A 23,312-nucleotide genomic window follows, 5' to 3' on the forward strand; every position below is an offset into this window, starting at 1 on the left:
TCGGGTGGTTGTCGCTTTGACATATTCACCATTTCCTTTCTCAATTTAATTATAAATCGTCGTCAAAACAGACTTCTTTTTACAGAAGACTATTTTGAAATTCCGCCTTAACTAACACATGTAAAAAAAAATCCCCCGTTCATTCTTTGGTCTATAATCGTAGCTTTCAGTCATACACATGAACGTCATAATCATGCAATATTCATTTTCAAAAAGAAAATATATTAACTACGTTAAATATCTGACACCTTATAATAAACTGGAGGCAACTTAAATGAGATACTGCAACTATAACGAAAAGTTATAATTCGACTGAGTACTTCACCATTGTACTATTTACCAAAATCTTAAAATAAAGTAAATCGTATAAAGATCGAGTAGTTGTCCGTTCCTTGTCTTCCTTGTACCTAATATTTTAAATATATCAACCATCCCAGTCCCTAAGTACCTCAGTACCGAATAACATAATTCGTGAGTCGCAACACGTAAATAGCAAATCATCGAAGCGAACAGCTATATAAAGATTAAAAGGATTGTAGTTCCTTCAAACTTACCTGTTAATTGATATTGTCATACCAAATCACACAGGTAATACGTTTTGATTTATATTAGAATGATATAGCTAGGTATTTATATCAATTGCAGTGAATATATTTTCTTAATTTTTTCGTTATTCACTGTAAATGATGAAAGACATATTGTTGCATTTTATTTAATTATTAAGGTCTTTCCTCTCCGTGAGGAAAGACCTTATTGTTTATTTAAACGTACATTTCTTTTTTTATTTGTAATATAACAAGTGTGTCTGTTTGTGTATATGCCAATTGACCTTCAAAATACACATAGACGCATCATGTTTCAAAGACCGAACAGCCTAATGTCTCGGTGAATAATATAACGGTAATTGTTTGTGATTCGGCAGATTAGAACGTTCAAGTTGGATTATCTGCAAATTAAAATATGATGTACGCATAATCAGTATTGCTAAGAAAAACTGGGATTGATATATTATTATTTTCTGCTAGGACTGAATAGGCTTGTTCGCTTGTTTTCGTAACACACAATTTCCTATAGATTACGGCACGGGTTTTTGTTCTTTAAAATAAATGTTTTTACCTCATTTTTATATTCAAACTTTCTAAAACTATTAAACCTGTTTTTGTTAAAAAATTCATTTATTTGCCATGAGCATTATATTTATCAAAAACATTATTAATACTATGATAATAATTCGATTGCATGCGTTATGATATTATTCTTTGTTATATATATGTCGTGTACAAGTTGCGATTTTGTACAGGTTATAACATGTACAAAAATGTTGTACATGTTATAACTTGTATGATGCAAAAATACAAGTTATAACATGTACAAAAGTACCCCATACATGTTATAACCTGTACAAAATATTGCTTAAAATGGTTTTAACTTGTACAACATTTTTAAATAAATCTTAAAGAAGTAAAACATACATTTAAATTCACCAATGCATAAAGAACAACAATAAATAGGCCAGAAGAACGTGTCTTTTTCTGTTAAGGACAATGATCACAAAGTTTCAGAAGTATATGTTTCATGAATAATGTTGGTAAAATGTGTTTTCATGTTATTGTATGTTTTATGCAGTCCATCATGGTTGAAATAAGTGTGAAACTATTTACTAAAAGCTTGCATTCCTCAATGACAATTACATTAGATACTAGTTTCTAAATTCTTCCAAAAAATTTAAGAATAATTCTGAAAATTTTGGGAAATACTCCTCCCTCTCTTGTTTATAGCATGCAAAGACTAAAACAATGTCGTATATGCTTACTCTGTAAAAGCAAGAGAGAGCTGAACTAGTTTTCATTGGACCACGCTTCATTATCAATATCTTTGGATCTACTCTTCAACATTTTTGGCCTTCAGCATGACTTTTGTAAATTTATAACTCACTTTTTGTTTATAAACTATAAGATCATTACATGAGGCGAATGTCATTTTGATGTTTTAAATATATATGCTCTACATTGAAAGCATTTATTTGTAGCCTTTGGATGTTTTCTGCTCCATTGGCGGGTTGTTGTCGTTAGACACAAGCCCCATTTCAATTCCCAATTTTATTTGTATTTACACATCTATCCTGGCCATCCTCTTATGTCTTTTAGTGTCAACTAAAATGAAAGTATTTTACTATTGCCTTCAAAGTGGACACTCACAATTATAATTCATCAAATAAAGATAGTCATAAGAGGATCATAAGACATGTCCTAAGATACATCTTAGGACAGGTCTTAGGAATGCTTTGTAATACCAACCCCTGGACATTAACTGTATCAAAAAAGGACAATACACCCTAACATGAAGGAATAATACAGTAAAAAAGTTATGAAAATATTATTGAGGTCAATAAACTAATATGTATTCATGTAAAATTTGTTTTGGTATATGTTTGTCATCAAATACAATGTACATTTTCTTTCCTCGGAAAATGGAATAAAACAATTACTGTCTTTTGTTTCAGTAAATACGGGGTTTTATTGACTTTGAAAAACTGATATTCACTTTTTCAAAAGTCAATAAAACTGCATATTTACCTCATCAAAAGACAGTAATTGTATATATCATTCTGTTGCGATAATAAAAACATATTCTTATTTTTTGATTTTGTACAAGTTAAAACCATTTTTAAGAAATAGTTTGTACAGGTTATAACATGTATTATATGAGGTACTTTTGTACATGTTATAACATGAATTTTGGCATTATACAAGTTATAACATGTACAATATTTTTGTACATGTTATAACCTGTACAAAATCGCAACTTGTACACGACATATATATATTTGATTTCATGAAGGGTTTCTTTTTACAGATTGAAAAAAAAACGAGAAATGCACAAACTATTTGATATTACTCCTATTATTTGTATTGTGTTAATGAAAATTATCATGCAAGGTAAGATATGTTTATTTTTGTTTTCATTTGACCTGTGTTGCCATTTTTTTTTATATTAGATAAGTATATCAAAGAATGCATAATTAAAAATGTGAAATGTATGTATGGAATTCGTACAACTAGGAATTTATAGTTGAAATCCTATAAGGTCCTTTTTCGAGATGAATATTAAGTGTATTGTAGGTATAAATATACAAAGTATACTGGTAAACTGATTATTTATGTTGCTTGAACCTGACTTAATATTTTATCCGACCACTCCTTTATTCATATTCTATAGCATTCAAAACCATTGTCAAATTAATTATGTTTTTTTTTTTTTTTTTTTATCAAAAATGAAATAACAACAACAAACATTAAACCAAAGGAAAATTCAAAGCGGAAACGTTTTTTTTTTATCAAAAAAGCGAAATCGAATACTGAGGTACATAATTGAGTGTGAAACCAATGTCGAATTCCCGACTTGCTCATCTATTTATACAATAGCATTCTCGTAAGACTATGAATAATAATTCTTTTTTTCTGATTGTACCAATTTTACTTTAGCACGATAAAATCTAAATTCGCAAGATTCAATCAAATAACTTTTCCATGAGTTCTGTTGCATGACTTGAGCTTGAATATTTGTTTTTTTTCTCTATGTTATATGATGATATTACCTCAAACTATTCGCTATTATTTAAAATGGATAACACATTATTCAGAAACTGAGGCGCACAATTGTTCTTCTCAACATGAGTCGTGTACCGCAGCCTACTACAGTACAATGAGAGAGTCAGCTGGAGACATAGGGGCAATATGCAGGTCAGATTTATAGATTTGTTTCGTTGTAGTGTTCTCATTTACTTTTGTTTCAAGTCATACACAAAGGTACACCACTTTTTGCTATACACTAGGTAAAGATCGTTGATGTATTTTCGAAAAAAAATAATTTGTTTTTCGTCCATATAAATAAGTCCGTTAGTTTTCTCGTTTGAATTTTTTTACATTGTCATATCGGGGCCTTTTATAGCTGACTATGCAGTATGGGCTTTGCTCATTGTTGAAGGCCATACGGTGACCTATAGTTGTTAATGTCTGTGTCATTTTGGTCTCTTGTACACAGTTGTCTCTTTGTCAATTATACCACATCTTTTTTTTAATTTTTATCAATACGAATTGATATAATATAAACAGTCATAAACTGGTAAATTTTGTACCATCACAGTCAGTTAAAACGATAAAAGATTATGAAATAGTAAATTTAGGTAACTTCTACGGGTGTTCAATCGTTTATACATTAAACAATGGTCTTACAATTAATATCATGTAATAAAAGAAATTCTATTTTTGAGGCGTATCAACGTTTTTTGTTGTTGTACTGGTATGAAGCAGAATTCGTTTAGAACCTTCTAAAAGGCCAAAAAGAAAATGCAATTCGCGAAATTCTTTTGATTTTATATATTGATGATGTCATATCATTGAAGAACCCATATTTCAGCCGATAATTACATCTCATATATTCTTTAGTATTTGTTTTTGTATTTTGTAGTGTGATAAATACCTATTCGGAATGTTTGCAAACATTGTCTGACTGCAATTCTACTGTGGTTCATGAGGCCATTGCTGATGCTAACACGTCTCTATACCAGTCTGGTTGTGGTAAGGTCATTAAATTTAATCACCCGTTGCTGTATATTAACCTCCATTGAAGTTTGCTATAGAACCAGGTTATTTAGAAGCCAGCTGATGACCAAATCCAGGTGCGTGATTTGCTCTCTGTGTTTAAGACCTAATGTGGCCTTCAGCTGTTGTCTGCTTTTTGCTATTTGGTCGGGTTGTTTTTTCTTTGAATTATTCCTCATTTCTTTTTTCATCCATTATTTGCTACAAAATGTTTCTAACCAATGCAGATGCCAAACGTCTGCTGCTATGGGTATATCATCCTTGAGACCTTGCAAATCGCATTTAAAGTTCAATTATTGAGTGTTTTTTGGTATAAAACTATTCGACATGTTCTAAGTTGCTATAGTCCTGTCATGTAATGTTGTCCTTTTAGTATTTAAAAAAAGCATTGCCATAAGAGTGCACGGGTCGGCTAGACACAAAACTACCTTCTTCTTTTCTTAAATTGTTTGTACCAAGTCAGGAAAATGGCAGTTGTTATCTGATAGTTCGTTTATGTAGGTCTTGCATTGTCTTTTGTGGTTGGATGCACGTCAGTGTTTCTGTTGTTACTTTGTTTTCATCTAACAAGTGATGTGTTCCCTTATTATTTAGTTTGTAACCTGGATTTGTTTTTTCTGTCAATCAATTAATGACTTCCAAACATTGGTATTGTTATCAAAGGTACCAGGATTATCATTTAGTACGCCAGACGCGCGTTTCGTCTACACAAGACTCACCAGTGACGATCACATCAAAATAGTGACAAACCAAACAAATACAAAGTCGAAGAGCACTGACGATCCAAAACTCCAAAAGGTTGTGCCAAATACGGCTAAGGTAATCTATGCCTGGGATAAGAAAATCCTTAGTTTTTCGAAAAATTCAAAGTTTTGTAAACAGGAAATTTATAAAAATGACCACATAATTGATATTCATTTCAACACCGAAGTGCTGACTACTGGGTTGGTGATACCCTCGGGGACGAAACGTCCACCAGCAAAGGCATCGACCCAGTGGTGTAAATTGTTATCAAAGGTACAAGAATTATAATTTAGTACGCCAGACGCGCGTTTCGTCTACACAAGACTCACCAGTGACGATCACATCAAAATAGTGACAAACCAAACAAATACAAAGTCGAAGAGCACTGAGGATCCAAAACTCCAAAAAGTTGTGCCAAATACGGCTAAGGTAATCTTTGCCTGGGTAAAAGAAAATCCTTAGTATTTCGAAAAATTCAAAGTTTTGTAAACAGGAAATTTATAAAAATGACCACATAATTGATATTCATGTCAATACCGAAGTGCTGACTACTGGGTTGGTGATACCCTTGGGGACGAAACGTCCACCAGCAGAGGCTTCGACCCTGAGGTGTAAATTGTTATCAAAGGTACCAGGATTATAATTTAGTACGCCAGACGCCCGTTTCGTCTACACAAGACTCACCAGTGACGCTCACATCAAAATAGTAACAAACCAAACAAATACAAAGTCGAAGATCACTGAGGATCAAAATCTCCAAAAAGTTGTGCCAAATACGGCTAAGGTATCCATGCCTGGGATAAGAAAATCCTTAGTTTTTCGAAAAATTCAAAGTTTTGTAAACAGGAAATTTATTAAAAAAAATCACCACATAATTGATATTCATGTCAACACCGAAGTCCTGACTACTGGGTTGGTGAAACCCTCGGGGACGAAACGTCCACCAGCAGAGGCATCGACCCAGTGGTGTAAATTGTTATCAAAGGTACCAGGATTATAATTTAGTACGCCAGACGCGCGTTTCGTCTACACAAGACTCACCAGTGACACTCACATCAATATAGTGACAAACCAAACAAATACAAAGTCGAAGAGCACTGAGGATCCAAAACTCCAAAAAGTTGTGCCAAATACGGCTAAGGTAATCTATGCCTGGGTAAAAGAAAATCCTTAGTATTTCGAAAAATTCAAAGTTTTGTAAACAGGAAATTTATAAAAATGACCACATAATTGATATTCATGTCAACACCGAAGTGCTGACTACTTGGTTGGTGATACCCTTGGGGACGAAACGTCCACCAGCAGAGGCATCGACCCAGTGGTGTTAATTGTTATCAAAGGTACCAGGATTATAATTTAGTACGGCAGACGCGCGTTTCGTCTACACAAGACTCACCAGTGACGCTCACATCAAAATAGTGACAAACCAAACAAGTACAAAGTCGAAGATCACTGAGGATCCAAAACTCCAAAAAAGTTGTGCCAAATACGGCTAAGGTATTGTATGCCTGGGATAAGAAAGTCCTTAGTTTTTCGAAAACTTCAAAGTTTTGTAAACAGGAAATTTATAAAAATGACCACATAATTGATATTCATGTCAACACCGAAGTGCTGACTACTGGGTTGGTGATACCTTTGGGGACGAAACGTCCACCAGCAGAGGCATCTACCCAGTGGTGTTAATTGTTATCACAGGTACCAGGATTCTATTTTAGTACACCAGACTCGTGTTTCGTCTACACAAGACTCACCAGTGACGCTCACCTCAAAATATTAACAAACCAAACAAATACAAAGTCGAAGATCACTGAGGATCCAAAACTCCAAAAAAGTTGTGCCAAATACGGCTAAGGTATTCTATGCCTGGGATAAGAAAATCCTTAGTTTTTCGAAAAATTCACAGTTTTGTTAACAGGAAATTTATAAAAAAATTATCACATAATTGATATTCATGTCAACACCGAAGTGCTGACTACTGGGTTGGTGATACCCTTGGAAACGAAACGTCCACCAGCAGAGGCTTCGGCCCAGTTGTGTAAATTGTTATCAAAGGTACCAGGATTGTATACCTGTATTTGGCTATTTATTGACTAAATGTTTAAATTTGTTCCTAATGCTCGAGAGCATGCAACAGTAGATGTTGTATGATTGCCAATGAACAACTCTCCACAAAAGTCCAAATGACACAGAAAATAATAACTAGTGGTTCCTTCATCAATGAGCAAAATCAATTAAACAAAGTAAGGTTTTTTCCTTCAATAATTATTTAGTGTATTTTTAGGATAAAACTATTCAAATTATTTAACAGTTTCAGTTTGCCTATTTACTGACTTTCTTTTCTTTATGCCCGTCGACTTGGTGATATTCACATTCGATATTAAACATCACAGAGTCACTGAAGATTTTTGATCAATTCCAATAGGTCTCAATCATTTTCGACATACGAAAATGCCTGTACCAGGTCAGGAATATGATAGTTGTTGTCAAATCGTTTGAAACGTTTGATGTGTTCAGATTTTAATTTTGCAATTTAATTAACAGCTTTCTGTTTTGAACTTTTAAAATTGTTGTAATTTTACATCTTTTCAGATAAAATTTTTCAATTATCTAAAAAAATCGGTTCGTCTATGTATTGACTAATTTAAACGTGTGTGTAACATCCGGAGACTAGTCTGTAATCACAAGTGATCCTAAACATTATGGAGTTACTATAGGTTTCTCAAAACCAATATACGACAACTTTTCTTAATATGATTTATAAGAAATCTTCGTTTTGTATTGCCCTTCATGTTATTATTCACTTAGTTATAAAACTGAACCAATTTTCGACTTTAACGTTATGTGGTTGTAAATCAACCAGCACAGTTTGTTTCATTTCGGAATCTTTATATTACCTTAGCCGTATTTGGCACAACTTTTTGGAATTTTGGGTCCTCAATGCTCTTCAACTTTGTATTTGTTTGGCTTTTTAACTATTTTGATCTCAGCGTCACTGATGAGTCTTATGTAGACGAAACGCGCGTCTGGCGTATAAAATTATAATCCTGGTACTTTTGTTAACTATTTACACCACTGGGTCGATGCCACTGCTGGTGGACGTTTCGTCCCCGAGGTATCACCAGCCCGGTAGTCAGCACTTCGGTGTTGACATGAATATCAATTATATGGTCATTTTTATAAATTTTCTGTTTACAAAACTTTGAATTTTTCGGAAAACTAAGGATTTTCTTACCCCAGGAGTAGATTACCTTAGCCGTATTTGGCACAACTTTTTGGAATTTTGGGTCCTCAATGCTGTTCAACTTTGTATTTGTTTGGCTTTTTAACTATTTCGATCTGAGCGTCACTGATGAGTCTTATGTAGACGAAACGCGCGTCTGGCGTATAAAGTTATAATCCTGGTACTTTTGTTAACTGTATATAGAATAATGCCATTTTTCTGTTTATCGGCAATTTGTCAAAACTGTATTTTTTTTGGTTAAGGAAGTAGTAAGTAGACTATGTTTCCCCATACAAAACGTCAGGATAGTTGTACGCTTGTATTATTGAATTCCAGTGCATTTTATTGATTTATTGATGTAAGCACGCAACGTTTCGTCACTGACGAATGTCGTCATTGTCTAACCAATCGAGAAAGAATCCCTGTTCATGATCTAAAAACATTTTAGTCGGTAAGATAAAAGACAAATGTACACATTTTTGTACTTGTTTGCCCTTCATGTTTATAAAATAAAAACATGTTGTGGTGATACTCACCAAGTTGATCATTTACCTAATTATCATATTTTTCCTTTTAAAAAATTGAATTTGAGACTTAAACTGATCACGTGTAACTATACAATGTGAGTAAGGTATACATAGATGTTTTTTTTTTTTTTTATATAAAACTAGTTGTTAACCCAAAAGATTGAAAAACACATTGTTCTTCACTCCGTTATATGATTATATTACCTATTATCATTCCTTATTATTTGAAATGTATTATGCTTATTTCAGAAATTGAAGCGCAGAATTGTTCTACTAAACAAATCACGTCCTGTACCACAGCATACGCCAATGCAATAAGAGAGACACCACGAACCAAGGAGGCAATGTGCAGGTCAGATTGTACTTTTAGACTTCTTATTTTATAGGTGTCCTCATCTATATTTGATCGCAGCCATGCAAAAAGATACAATTGTTTTACATATTGACGGAACATTTTGTAAAAAATCGTTGAAATAATAAAAAAAAAATATCCGTAATATTTGATACAATGTTAACATTCATAAATTATGTGCCGATTTTGTAAGCTAAAATAGATAAGACACCAACATATCTGATCTGTGTACTGAAGCAGGTGTAATACTTTATTTGGTACATGAAAAATGCTTTGATGAATCCAAATAAACCATTGAGGTTACTATAAGATCAAAAATTTGTATAAGCTATACGTATGTACGATTTAAGAAATAAATACTACAGTTAATCTACGGTTAATTGAAAATGATGTAAAAATGGCAAAAATCTATACCAAAACATGACAAAAATGTACGACGACAAAAAGACAGCAGAATAATAAAAATCAACAAATTGATGGGATAGTACGTTCCACATAGTCATCCAACTTTAAGATATTTCATCGGAGGACATCTTCTGTATATCGGACACTGAAGTAAAAAGACATAGGAATATGGGGTATGAGTGCCAATGAGACAACTCTCCATCTAAATAACAATTTATAAAAGTAAACAATTTTAGGTCAAGGTACGGTCTTCACACCGAACAGCAAGCTATAAAGTGGCCCAAAATTAGTAATGTCAAATCATTCCAACGGAAAAAAAACAACGGTCTAATCTATATAAAACGAAAAAAGAGAAACATTTATGAAAAAAACTACAGAACATCAGATTCCAGAATTTTGCGCGGTATTAAACATTTTAATGGTACCAAACCTTATCCCTTTTCTGAATCAATAGTATAATATCACAACATCGAAATATACACTATAAATATCAATTGGAAGGCTAAACTCAATCAAAAAGCGCAAATTAACACACACTGAATGAATAAATGTGATCTTCGATACCTGACTGCAAATTCATAGTTCATGAAATTGATAAGCTTAGGAATCAATAATTAAGGTTAAAAGTAAATAAACAGTAAAAGTAAACCGAAGTAAAAGCATGATGTTAGCGTATTTCCTTTCTATAAAAAAAGCTCCTGTATGAATTTGCCGCACATAAAAAAATGAACAACACAATAAGAGGAAGAGCACAGTTAATTCTCGTAGAAATTATGTTACAACATTTAGTTCCTATTCTTTAACATTGTTTTTTTTTTTGTATTTTATAGTGTAATAAATACCTACATGGAATGTTTGCTAACATATTCGTCTCACTGCAATTCAAATGCAGTTCATGCGGCCATTGCGAATGCAAACATGACTCTTTACCAGTCTGGTTGTGGTAAGTACATATAATTTAACACATGATTATCAATAATGTGGACATTTTTATAAATTTCCTGTTAACAAAACTGTGAATTTTTTTAAAAACCAAGGATTTTCTTATCCCAGGCATAGATTACCTTAGCCGTATTTGGCACAACTTTTTGGAATTTTGGATCCTCAATGCTCTTCAACTTTGTACTAGTTTGGCTTTATAAATATTTTGATATGAGCGTCACTGATGAGTCTTATGTAGACGAAACGCGCGTCTAGCGTACTAAATTATAATCCTGGTACCTTTGATAACCATTAACGCCACTGGGTCGATGCCACTGCTGCTGGATGTTTCGTTCCCGAGGGTATCACCAGCCCAGCAGTTAACACTTCGATGTTGACATGAATATCAATAATGTGGTCATTTTTATAAGTTTCCTGGTTACAAGACTTTAAATTTTTCGAAAAACCAAGGATTTTCTTATCCTAGGCATAGATTAACTTTGCCGTATTTGGCACAACTTTTTGGAATTTTGGATCCTCAATGCTCTTCATATTTCTACTAGTTTGGCTTTATAAATATTTTGATATGAGCGTCCCTGATGAGTCTTATGATGTAGACGAAACGCGCGTCTGGCGTACTAAATTGTAATCCTGATACCTTTGATAACCAATTAATCATCTTTTGCTATATATTAACAACCCGTGTACCTTTACTATTTTGTGTGCACGTATTAGATGAGTTCCACGTTGATATAATGTATAAGCTGTCGCCTCTCCGTCTTGAATCCTTCAATAAAAACTTCAAAATCAAATAAAAAAGCAATAATGAGAATGACATACAAAGTAAGTCAAACGTCTTCTGCTATAATAGTTATTGTTATTCCTTTAATTTTCACGATATAGACACTTCTTAAAAAGAAAATCAACAGCTTTTATGTCAGTTTGTTTTCTTCACACATCAATGTAAATATCTTGAACATCTACGAGACTTTCATACAAGTGACCCAGCTGAGAACCACATCCAGGTGCGGGATTTTCTCTCTGCGTCGTAGACCTAATGCGGCTTTCAGCTTCTGTTTGCTATATGGTCGGATTGTTTTCTCTTTGACATGTTCTTCATTTCTATTCTCAGCTTTATTGATCCGTCATTTTCTTCAAAACTTTCTTACCAATGCAGGAGCCAAACGTCTTCTGCAATGGGTATATCATCATCGAGACCTTGAAAATCACATTAAAAGTAAATCATTGAGTATGTTTTGGGGTGAAACTATTCGACATGTTATAATTATCTAAGGTTTAAACTTTTTAGTTGTGTATTATTCTGTCAAGAATGGATTTATTTGTACTGTAGTCCTGTCATGCAATGTGGTCCTTTTAGTATTATATTTAACATTGCTATAAGGAAAAACGCGCGGTTTGGCTAGCCACAAGTTTTTCTTAAAATATCTGTACCAAATCAGGACAATGGCAGATGTTATCTTATAGTTCGTTTCTGTAAGTCTCGCATTGTCTTTTGTGTTTAGTTGCACGTCAGTGTTTCTGTTGTTTCTTTGTTTTCCTTTTATAATGGATGTATTTCCATATGTTTGAGTTTGTATCCTGGATAGGTTTTTTCCCAATCAATTTATGACTTTCGAACAGTGGTATACCTTTTTTTTTTATAAAATTGAGAATGGAAATGTGTCAAAGAGACAACAACCCGACCAAATAAAAAACAACAGCAGAAGGTCACCAACAGGTCTTCAATGTAGCGAGAAATTCCCGCACCCAGAGGCGTCCTTCAGCTGGCCCCTAAACAAATATATACTAGTTCAGTCATAATGAACGCCATACTAATTTCCAAATTGTACACAAGAAACTAAAATTAAAATAATACAAGACTAACAAAGGCCAGAGGCTCCTGACTTGGGACAGGCGCAAAAATGCGGCGGGGTTAAACATGTTTGTTAGATCTCAACCCTCCCCTTATACCTCTAACAATTTAGAAAAGTAAACGCATAACAATACGCACATTAAAATTCAGTTCAAGAGAAGTCCGAGTCTGATGTCAGAAGATGTAACCAAAGAAAATAAAAAAAATGACAATAATACATAAATAACAACAGACAACTAGCAGTTAACTGACATGCCAGCTCCAGACTTCAATTAAACTGACTGAAAGCTTATGATTTCATCATATGAACATCAGGCACAATTCTTCCCGTTATGGGTTTAGTATCATAACATCATAACGTATATGAGAAGAACATAACCCGTGTCATGCCAACAACTGTTTTTAGAATAAATGTGTTTAGTTCAGACGCAAAGACCTTATCAGTGACTCAATATTAACGTTAAAAAATGCAATCTTTAATGACTTTATTTGTCTATTTAGTGAATAAGTTAAATGTGTTCCTAATGCCTGAGACTATGCACCAGTAGATGTCGTATGGTTGTCAGTGACAATTCTCCATAAGAGACCAAATGACACAGCGAATGACAACTGTTGATCACTTTACGACTTCAACAATGAGCAAAGCCCAAAAAAAATATTTTCTAAAGTCAAGAACACCTTTTCCTATTTAAATTTTATTTAGAAATAGAAACAATTTGTTAAAAAACATGTTGCTCTTATAAAAACGTACAATATTAAACACTCTAGTTTTGGATACAAGGACATTGTGCATTTTCGTTGTTTAAACTATATATATATAGCACTACAAGTAACATAGGTTGTCATGTAAAACGTTATTATAAATACGAAGTAGCAGTTGGTTGACCTTATCGCATTCTTGTAACTAAAAAACAACCAACAGCTACATGTACAATCGAAAAAAGTGGACCGATTTACTCGAAAAACTACGATCCTAGCCGGACAATTTAACTATCATCACGGAACCACTGAAGGTTTCTCATAACGAATATACGCGCGGGATGGCAATTCATAATATGCTCTAAAAGAAATCATTGTTTTCTATTGCCCTTCATGATTATAAAATAAGCAGTTAGATGGCGATATTCACCATGTTATCCAACTTTCTTCACTTTACGTTATTTGTTTTTGTTATGTGTTTGGAAAAACAAACTCGATATAGAAAGATGTGGTGTAAGTGCCAATGAGACAACTCTCCATCCAAATAACAATTTAAAAAGTTCTATAGCAACACTTGTTATCTCAATCGTAGTTTCCTCCTATCATTCTGGATCATTTTTGAACTGATTTGTTTTTTAATTTCCAGTTACCCCAAAAGCTTTCGAACGTTTTTTTAAATAAATCCTATTGAATAACTGATTAGTTTATTTTCCACGTTCCGGGACTGCATTCTGGTTCATTTGTTTTCATGAACACATCGTCGGGGTCACTGAAAATAAACTATGTTTAACTGTTGTGTCACTACTTATAAATCCGTGACCTTGAGTTACCCCTGCAAAAAGTATATTGCTTGTCTTTAGGGTATTGCGTTCTCCACACGTCTATTAACTCACTCAGCTCGACAAAAGTTTTTAACTCAAGTGATCCTATGTCGACTAAAAAAAGCACCGGTTTTCGATCTAAATGTTTTAAAAGAGCACAGATAACATCTCCAAGAACGATATTTCTATTATTGTTATAAAAAATTTAAGAATTGAATTGATCGTAGGTAATTATCTAATGTAAGTTAGGTAAGCATAGCATGGAGTGCAAAAACTATTCAGTGAGTTGTTAAAATTTTAAATTTTTGTCTCGGTTATATGATGATATAATCTCTATTCAGTCCATATTATTTGAATTGGATAATGCATTCATATTCAGAAACTGGAGCGCAGAATTGCTCTACTCAACAACTAGAGTCATGTGCAACAGCTTACAGCATAACGTTAGCAGGTTCAGCGGTGTTGGGAGATAGGGAAGCAGTATGTAGGTATGATGTTGTATCTCAAAAATTAAAGCATTTAGATTAAATTTGACACGAGACGAAATGTTCAATATGTCAAGATCTATCAGATCTGATGTTTTAAGACGAACCGAACAGACCATTGTCGGGTTGCTGCCAAATTATTGGCAATTTTTAGGTCATTTTGTCAGTGTTTTGTCATTATCCAGAATATATAGATACAAATAAACTGTTATCTGCTAAAAAATAAGCAAAGTAAGATCCACAAAAAGTATGACCAAAATAGTCAATAGAACCGTTAATGAGTTTAAGCCATATAAAGAAACATTTACACAAATTGTTCATCATGTTTGCTTAGATGTAACAATCTTCTCGAAAACTACTGGACCTAATACCTCTTAACTTTAACTGATAGTTATCAAAGGTACTTGTATTATAATTTAATACGCCAGACGCGCGTTTCGTCTTCATTAGACTCAACAATGACGCTCAGATCAAAATAGTTATAAAGCCAAAAAAGTACAAAATTGAAGAGCATTGAGGACCCAAACTGAATGTTTCTTAGGCTAACTTGTTTATTAACTGAATCCGAAATTTTGATCTGTAAGCAAACATGATCGCCATGGCTAAAATTAAAACAATGGGGTCATATGCATTTTTTTTTTTTTGCTTTTATCTCAAAAACTATAGCAGATAGAGCAAAAGTAGCATGTAGTTAAAATGACAAATAAGTCAAAATCTGCAATGAAATATTCTGACCAAATGGACCACACATTGTATGGTTACTGTCAGAAATAGTCTTTGTTTTTATAAATTTTACTGATTTCGGTTATTGTCTTTCAAAATGAATACAATAAAATAGAAGGAAAGAAAAATTCAAAAAAAGTAGTTCTACAATTGATCAAATAATCAAAATAGGTCATTGACTCCATGAGGAGTTATTCCCCTTAAAACATTGATTTCATACAAATCTTATACTTTTTTCAAATTTTTCTACTCTGAAACAACTTGGTCATATACTTCTAAACATTAACTTAATTTTCCTTCGGGTATATATTTCCATAGCTGTATCCGAAATGTTGATCCATCAGCAAAAATGGCTCATCATAGCATATATCTGAAAAACAGTAAGGGCAAAGTAAAAACTGACAACGGTGAAAGTGTTAAACAGCTGTAGATTAACCTGTCAAGTAATCTACAGACCAATGGAAAAGTTATTGATTGGTTACTGTCCAGAAATAGTTAAGTTTTATGAAATGTTAAGTTTTGAGTTATGTTTTGTCTTTAATATTATCATCGAAAGAGAGAAAATGACGAAACTGTCCAGCAAAGTAAGAAGTAAAAGGTGATGGATATCTTATATATTTTCTAAAAAACATAACATGACTTAAAAAAATGAGTTCCTCATGGAGAAACTTACACATTCAATGAAATTATTGGCATACGATTTAGAAAAATAAATAATGAAACTTTGATACTCGATATATATTATTAAAAAAGGACTAAGTGATTTATATAGCTGTTCGAATGTTACACCACTTTAGTGATCTCCAAGGTGAGGGTACGCGTTATCGTTTAAAAAAATGTATGACCACGGATCAATCTTTACATGGCTGTCCCTAGTCAGGAGTCTGTATTTAAGTAGTTGTCGTTGGTTGATGTCTGTTATATTTGTGTATTGTGAGTTGTTTTGTTATAGATAAGGCCCTTTTCTTAATTGAATTGTCTAAAATAAATTATTTGGGGATCTTTAATTGCCGACCATAAGGTATAGATTTCATTGTTGAAGGTCATACGGTTGCATGTAACTGCTTACATTTAATTTGAATTTAGCTGTCTCAATGGCTATCATACCACATATCCTGACTCTTATAAATTACAATTAATGGCTAAAATAGCAAAAAGATAGAATATTGTTTGATTTCAATACTCATCAAATTGTTTTAACATAAAGAAAGGTTTTTTTGAATATATTAATATAAACAAAGCCTTGATGAAATAAATTGGGTGTGACGTCATTAAAGTAATGTTTTTTTTTTGCATTTTAAATGGTTTAAGGCCATGCAATATAGTAACAGCGGAGGTAATGCGGCTTACGTAAAATGTTTTTTTTTTCTCGACGTCAAACTGCGACTTATATATTTTTATATGCGAAAGCAAATTTACAGATCTAGCATTGATGGGTTGATGTTTAGACGAGTTGTATATACATAATGTACACAGACATGTATCACCAGCACTGCTGTTGATCCGATGGGTAAATCTGTTGTAGAGTTGTCACTTGCTCAGACGTACTTATAAATATAATTATTTTCTGTGACTGTGAACTCATAAGCCGGAACAAACAAAAGTACATCAAGCGCAAAATAGAAAACTTAAACTGAACAATTAAAAACTGTATAGGTTTCGAGAGGGGGGATTGTAGCGGTAATTTATGTTCTCTGGAAGGGTTATCCGATATTTTGCTTTATATTTTGTATCCCTAGTGTTGCTAACTTTAACTTCATTACTTGTAAGCAGCACCCGTATACCAAGTTAATCCTGATAGAAACCGCATGCTCCAGAATTTCGTATCAAAATGAAGATGCATTATACATATACAGGCGCTGCTACATTAAAACGAAAAGTTCACAATTTGGAATTCATCTATTTTGTCGTAAAGAAATTGTCTCAAACGTCATTCATTGCCTATTTTTAGATGTCAGAAGAAATATGGACGTACTTTAATGTTTTTGTTGTATCTTTGTTTTTGTTTCAAGTTTAATTGGAAAGATGCGATCAACACAAAAATCAAACATTGAAATATTAAGTGAGAGCACATCTTAGATATATCGAAACATATAAATCAATGGTAATAGTAGGTTCTTTCTGTTCTTCATAAGACCCTCCTGCATGAATTTTGCCTCGCATGCAAAAAAAAAGGTACAAGTCGACAAGAGCAGGTGCACATACAGTTTGCGATCCGAGTTTGTTTTCGCTCGATCGATTTATGACTATTGAACATCGCTATTTAAACTTCTATTGATTTCAGTTTCCATGTGAATTTATATATTTCTCTATCTTTTAAAACAGAACAATACATATCTATCTGGAATGTTTATCTACCTATTTTGCTGACTGCAATTTGGATGCAGGTCCGACCATAGACAATATCAAAATGTCACTATCCGAGTACGGTTGTAGTAAGTATATTTAATCTTAATTATGCTATAGATTGAAATGTTACTTTTGATGGACTTCCTATTGGTGTGTCGTTTGTAGGCAAAACTTGCATCCATCTGGCTAATTTATACGCTGATATACATGTATCTGTGGCGAGATGTTTCTGTATTTGTAGTCTCCTTTGTACATAGATATTGGACAAGACTGTTATTTTAGTTAGAATGATCTAAGAAGTATCTAATAGTAATATAGTGTTGACCAAGTGTCGTTGCAATAGGATTTATATTATAGCAAATATAATTAATTTTAAGTTCAACTTAGCGTAGTAAGTTTTGAAGTTAAAATTAAAGACTTTGAACTATCAACATTTGGGTCTGTAAAATCTTTAAAAAATAAAACATTGCATAAATTTACTTTTAGATGCCCTAATATTCAGCATAGCCTGTCAACAAAGCAATAGAATACTCATTTAATGTATCCAAATTATTTAAAAAGACAAATATATATGCGCCAGTGTCTGAAAATAGAGGTTTTCAAGTGGGTGGGTCTTAAATGTACATGAAGATGATATAATTCCTAAAATAAATAATTGTTTAGCTATAATTTAACCTCACATATTTGCTTGGTGCACTTTAAATAGAAAGATAAGATTACAAATAGCATATCATATGAGTATCACATGGTATTATTTCACGTTAGACTGAAAATAATCTATAATCAATTGTGGCAAGTGAACATATGAACATTTGGAAATATACACTGCAGCTACAGTACATAAAACTGTGTTTCTTTTTGCTCATTTCTATACTCAGGTGACACGAGAAGTCTGAGTACAAACAAACTCTTGCATTTATCTTTTGTTCCCAGATTTTATAGTCTTCGTAAAAAAGAATTCACTTTTCATTGATAACTTGCATGCAATTTTAGTCTCGACATGCTTATTTTGAAATAATGATAAAAGAAAAATAGTATGTGAAATGAAACAGATATAAAAGACAATGTAAAGTGGTTTTATACATATATAGTGAAATCTTTATTATGGACTTCAACTTTAATATACCAAGCTTCTCACATTTTACTTGCTTCAATCAGACCGATAGCAAAGAACCATTTACACAACACATATTGCAGAATACTGATTTGGACATTTCTCAGATAAATGGATATTTGTCAAAGATACCAAGATTAAAAAAATGTATTTTCGTCTGACGCGCGTTTCGTCTTCATAGACTCGTCAGTAATGCTCGAATAAAAAAAGTCAAAAAGCCTAAATAAAGTAAGAAATTGAAGAGCATTGAACAAACACCAGAAATTCGTAATAGTTGTGCTAAATATAGCTGAAGTAATCTTTTCCTGAGGAAGAAAAGCCTTAGTATTTCAAAAATTCAAAAAAAAAAACAAGAAAAAAAAAAAGAAAAAAAAAAAAAAAAAAGTATTTCAAAAATTCTAAGTTTTGTAAAAACTTCATTTATAGAAGATGACCATACCAAGGATAATTCACTTCTGTGTTGACTAATTCTTTAAAGAGTGCTATCGTGTTATGAGAGGTCCAATCAATGCAACACAAAATTACTTGATTTTAGTCATCACTTTTTAAAAGATTGATTTAATTGTAGATAACTTCACATCTTCATTGCCGGCTGAAGGTAAGCAGTATTTATCGTATGATTTCTACACTATATAGTCGAGAACTCACTGGAAACTAATTTGATCAGAAACGGTCGTATCAACAGCTCTTAAAATAGAGAACACTAAATAATTGTGTAATTGTATATCTTTAAGTAACTTTCAAGATTTATGCACTGCAGTATTTAAATCTATTGGAGAAATTATGACAAAATATTAAAGTTTATTTCTAAATCGGAAATTATTCCTGCAATTATTTTAGAAAAATGAAAATGTGTATATCAGATTGGTTTGTATTCCCATTACGACGCTTCACATTTACTGCATATGCATGAATTCAGTGATTTCAATATACAATGACATTAACGATAACATTAGGTTGTTCTTTAAAAAGAGCAAGTAATTGGGCATGCAGTTCTCCTAGCTGTATTTTGTCATTTTAACTTTCAAAATATTGTTGATACATTGTACATGTTGTACGTTATTTAGAAACAGAGGCTCAGAGATGTTCTGCTAAAAAAATGCACGCTTGCGTCTCAGCATTAGGGAGCGTAGTAATACATGTACAGGGAGTGAAAGACTCGGAGAAAATATGCAGGTCAGATTTTGTTTAATAAAGTACTTGATATATTATTTACATAATCAAACATCGCTACATTTTCATTCACATATAAGATGCTTAGAATTGAAAATGCTGAATACAGAAAAATAGATACATCTTCATTAACTGAAAGAAGTTATCACAAAAAAAATATTTAAATAATTAAAAAATTGAAAACAACACGTTTAATAATTTCTTGGGTCCGAAACCCTTTTCTGGATTTTACTTCATCAGGAACGTTCAAAGCCAAATATTTGAAGTCCGAAGATGTATAAGTACCGAAACCGTTGAAGATCTTTTTGTCAAAATTGCCTAAAATAAACAGTCAAATTCATCTAAAACCAACTTTGCCTAATGGAGTTAAAAAATTGTTTTTTTTTAATAATTTCAAAATGTATAAACGGACACGTTTAGTAAAGTTTGTTAAATCATGTCCAGTACCGAAGTACTGACTACTGCGCTGATGATACCCTCGGGGATTAAGTCCACCAGCAGAGGTATTGACGCAGTGATGTAAATAATTGCATAATTAAAATTTCGACGCGATGTATATCATTCACAAATTAATAAAACAGTTGTGCATGTTTAAATATTTTAAAACATTTATAATTTTCTAATCAAATTTTGTTCATATGCTATATCATTGATTTGTTTATTTTTACAACAGTGCAGGAAATATCTATCTTGAATGTGTTACTAAAGTTGGAACTGACTGTAGTTTGGATGTAGGTCAGACCTTAGTTAGAGCCAAAAAGGGCCTATCACAATACGGCTGTGTTAGTGATTCTAATGGTGATTATTTTAATCTTAATCATATCTAGCATACAAAACAATCTTACTAAAATGTTTGTCACTAAACTGTATCATGTTGATGTCTGGTATTCTTGATAATATGACTGATGCAAAATGTTCAACATCAACATGGATAAACGTTTTAACGATGTGTACAGGTTTCGCCACGTTTTCGTCATAACTATAATATTATTCTTAAAAAAAATTTTTTTTTAAATCAATTCGTTTTACCAAAATCATTATTGCAGACAACACTTTCTGCGTAGCTTTAACCTTCTAGCGTACTGATTTGATGAGACCAATGTGGATATCTAAAGTCAGAAAAAGGTAATATAACAAAAATACCGAACTCCGAGGAAAATTCAAAACGATAAGAACGTAATCAAATGGAAAAAATCAAAAGTTCAAACTCATCAAACGTATGGCTAACAACTATCATACTCATGACTTTAAACAGTAATTGTCTGATGCAGAAAATGGTAGAATTTGTCTCTCTGTCATTAAATCTTTTATTCAAAGGGCGCCACATGTGGAGCAGAATCTGCTTGCCCTTCCAAACCACCTGACATCACCCCTAGTTTTTAATAGGTTTCGTTTTGCTTAGTCTTTAGTTTTTTAATGCTGTGTCTGTTTTTCTGTTTCATTTTTTGCCATGAGTTAGACTGTCCCCCTGGTATCTTTAGCCTATCTTTTATAAAGATTATTTGGAAAATGAAATTGCTGATAAATTAGTCTGTTACTTGAATTTTTCAACTTTAAAATAACATATTTCAACGTATGTAAGTAACAGTACTGCTTAGTTGTACATTGTAATATGTCTCTTTTCAGGGCAGTTTGTTTTTAAAAAACTGATCCAAGGTCGTTTTGATTAATATTTTTTCATTTAATAAATCATTTGTTGTTTTCTGCCTGTTTATGTGTCAGAGGGTACTTATAACTCTGTGAACATGTGTCAATATCATACAATTAAGAATTGTTTACAAATGGCTTCGTTTGCTGTTATTTTAACATGTACAAGATCTCTTTCTGATTACGTTGGTTGAACTAGTAAGATTAACACTTTTCTAGTAGATAGTACTTCAGCAGTACAACTTTGTCGTTTTTCCTGCTGGTGGAATGTCAATCTCAAATGTTGTCATTTTTCTAAAAGTCAGTACTTCAATGGTACAATCGGACTGCTTGCAATACTTATGGAATATTAGTCACTAAGATTATCATATTTATTTTTATCCTTGCTTTTCTTTAAACAGTTTTCACAAACGTACTTTTTAGAGGGAAATGTATACATGAAAACCGTTTTGAATTATCAATGTTGGTTATATTTATTTATTTTCTTGTCTATACACAGAGTTGTTTTTGGTTGTTTTGTTTTGTTTTTATATTTGTTCGTAAAATGCATTACGAATTAACAATTAGAAAGTCATGATAAATTATGTTTAAGGCTGTTTTATATTCCAAAACATTCTTGTTCTAACATTTTTTAATTTTTGGCAGGTACTGGAAGACTTGTGTTCAACATGGTGACGTTGGGACTAGGATTCGCATTTTATAAACTCTTGTTGTTGTATAACTAAACACAGAGCAAAAATCAAGGCGCAAAGCATAAGTGGACTCATAGCTTTATTTTTATTCATACAAGCGAAACAGATTGACCTAAGTATCAAAATGACCCGTTTATTTCAATTGATTCATAGTCATTATTAAAACAAATGAATTACTACATGGATTTAGTACTCTGCAGACATAAGTTATTATGATAATTACATTTTGATGTAGTATGTGCATATTTGATCATATATTCATGTATGTAACACTCTGAAATATGTAAATCCCCTTGAACATTTCAGCCAGTTAATTTTTGGAACTATTTCCTTATGCATGTACATTGTATTGTCCAAAACACAGTCCATAATTATGAAACAAACTATTCATCTTCCCAATTAAAAGCTTACAGTTAAAACTTTTTGACTATTTTTTGAAATGCTATACTTTTAGCCGCTAACGGGATCTCACCTTCCTACTTAAAACGTCTCCGCGTATTAATCTGCTGAAATATGTCATTTTTTTAACTCGCAAAATCGTGAACAACTATTTTATCTACCCCAAAGGATTTTGTTTTAAGACCTTATAACGGCTCAAAACATCAAGCGCTTATATATCGTCAACCACGTCTACGGACTCATGAGGGACTGAAATACAAACATTTGTATTTTAAAGAGTGCAAAGACTACGAAAAGAAAAAAAAATGTTGGTTCAGCACTCAGGGAATACAAAAAGAACCCAGAATGATATGAAATAGGATAACATCTGCAAATGATAGATATAGGAAGATGTGGTGTGAGTGCCAATGAGTCAACTCTCCATTCAATAACCAATTTTCAAAAAACAATTTATAAAAGTAAACCATTATAGGCCAATGTACGGTCTTCAACACAGAGCCGTGGCTCACACAGAACAACAAGCTATAAAGGGCCCAAAAATTACTAGTGTAAAACCACCCAAAC

At 32.5% G+C, this 23,312-nt stretch overlaps 1 protein-coding gene across 2 annotated transcripts; it reads left to right on the plus strand.

The window, feature by feature from the left end:
* The first annotated feature begins 474 nt into the window (after nucleotides 1-474).
* Nucleotides 475-22,528, plus strand: LOC134684546 (uncharacterized). 2 transcript variants are annotated; one of them, XM_063543838.1, is made up of 12 exons: nucleotides 475-588; nucleotides 2,857-2,939; nucleotides 3,644-3,743; nucleotides 4,471-4,580; nucleotides 9,345-9,447; nucleotides 10,683-10,795; nucleotides 14,546-14,654; nucleotides 17,700-17,809; nucleotides 19,406-19,435; nucleotides 19,905-20,013; nucleotides 20,684-20,808; nucleotides 22,303-22,528. In XM_063543838.1, the coding sequence occupies exons 2-12, from the start codon at nucleotides 2,876-2,878 to the stop codon at nucleotides 22,380-22,382; spliced, it is 1,053 nt and encodes a 350-aa protein (XP_063399908.1). In that variant the 5' UTR covers nucleotides 475-588; nucleotides 2,857-2,875; the 3' UTR covers nucleotides 22,383-22,528. The 2 variants fall into 2 exon arrangements, with proteins under 2 accessions (XP_063399908.1, XP_063399909.1); XM_063543839.1 differs by lacking the exon at nucleotides 2,857-2,939 and having other exon boundaries at nucleotides 504-588.
* The last annotated feature ends 784 nt before the right edge of the window (nucleotides 22,529-23,312 follow it).

This window comes from Mytilus trossulus, chromosome 9, assembly GCF_036588685.1.
Source record: "Mytilus trossulus isolate FHL-02 chromosome 9, PNRI_Mtr1.1.1.hap1, whole genome shotgun sequence".
NCBI lineage: Eukaryota > Metazoa > Mollusca > Bivalvia > Mytilida > Mytilidae > Mytilus > Mytilus trossulus.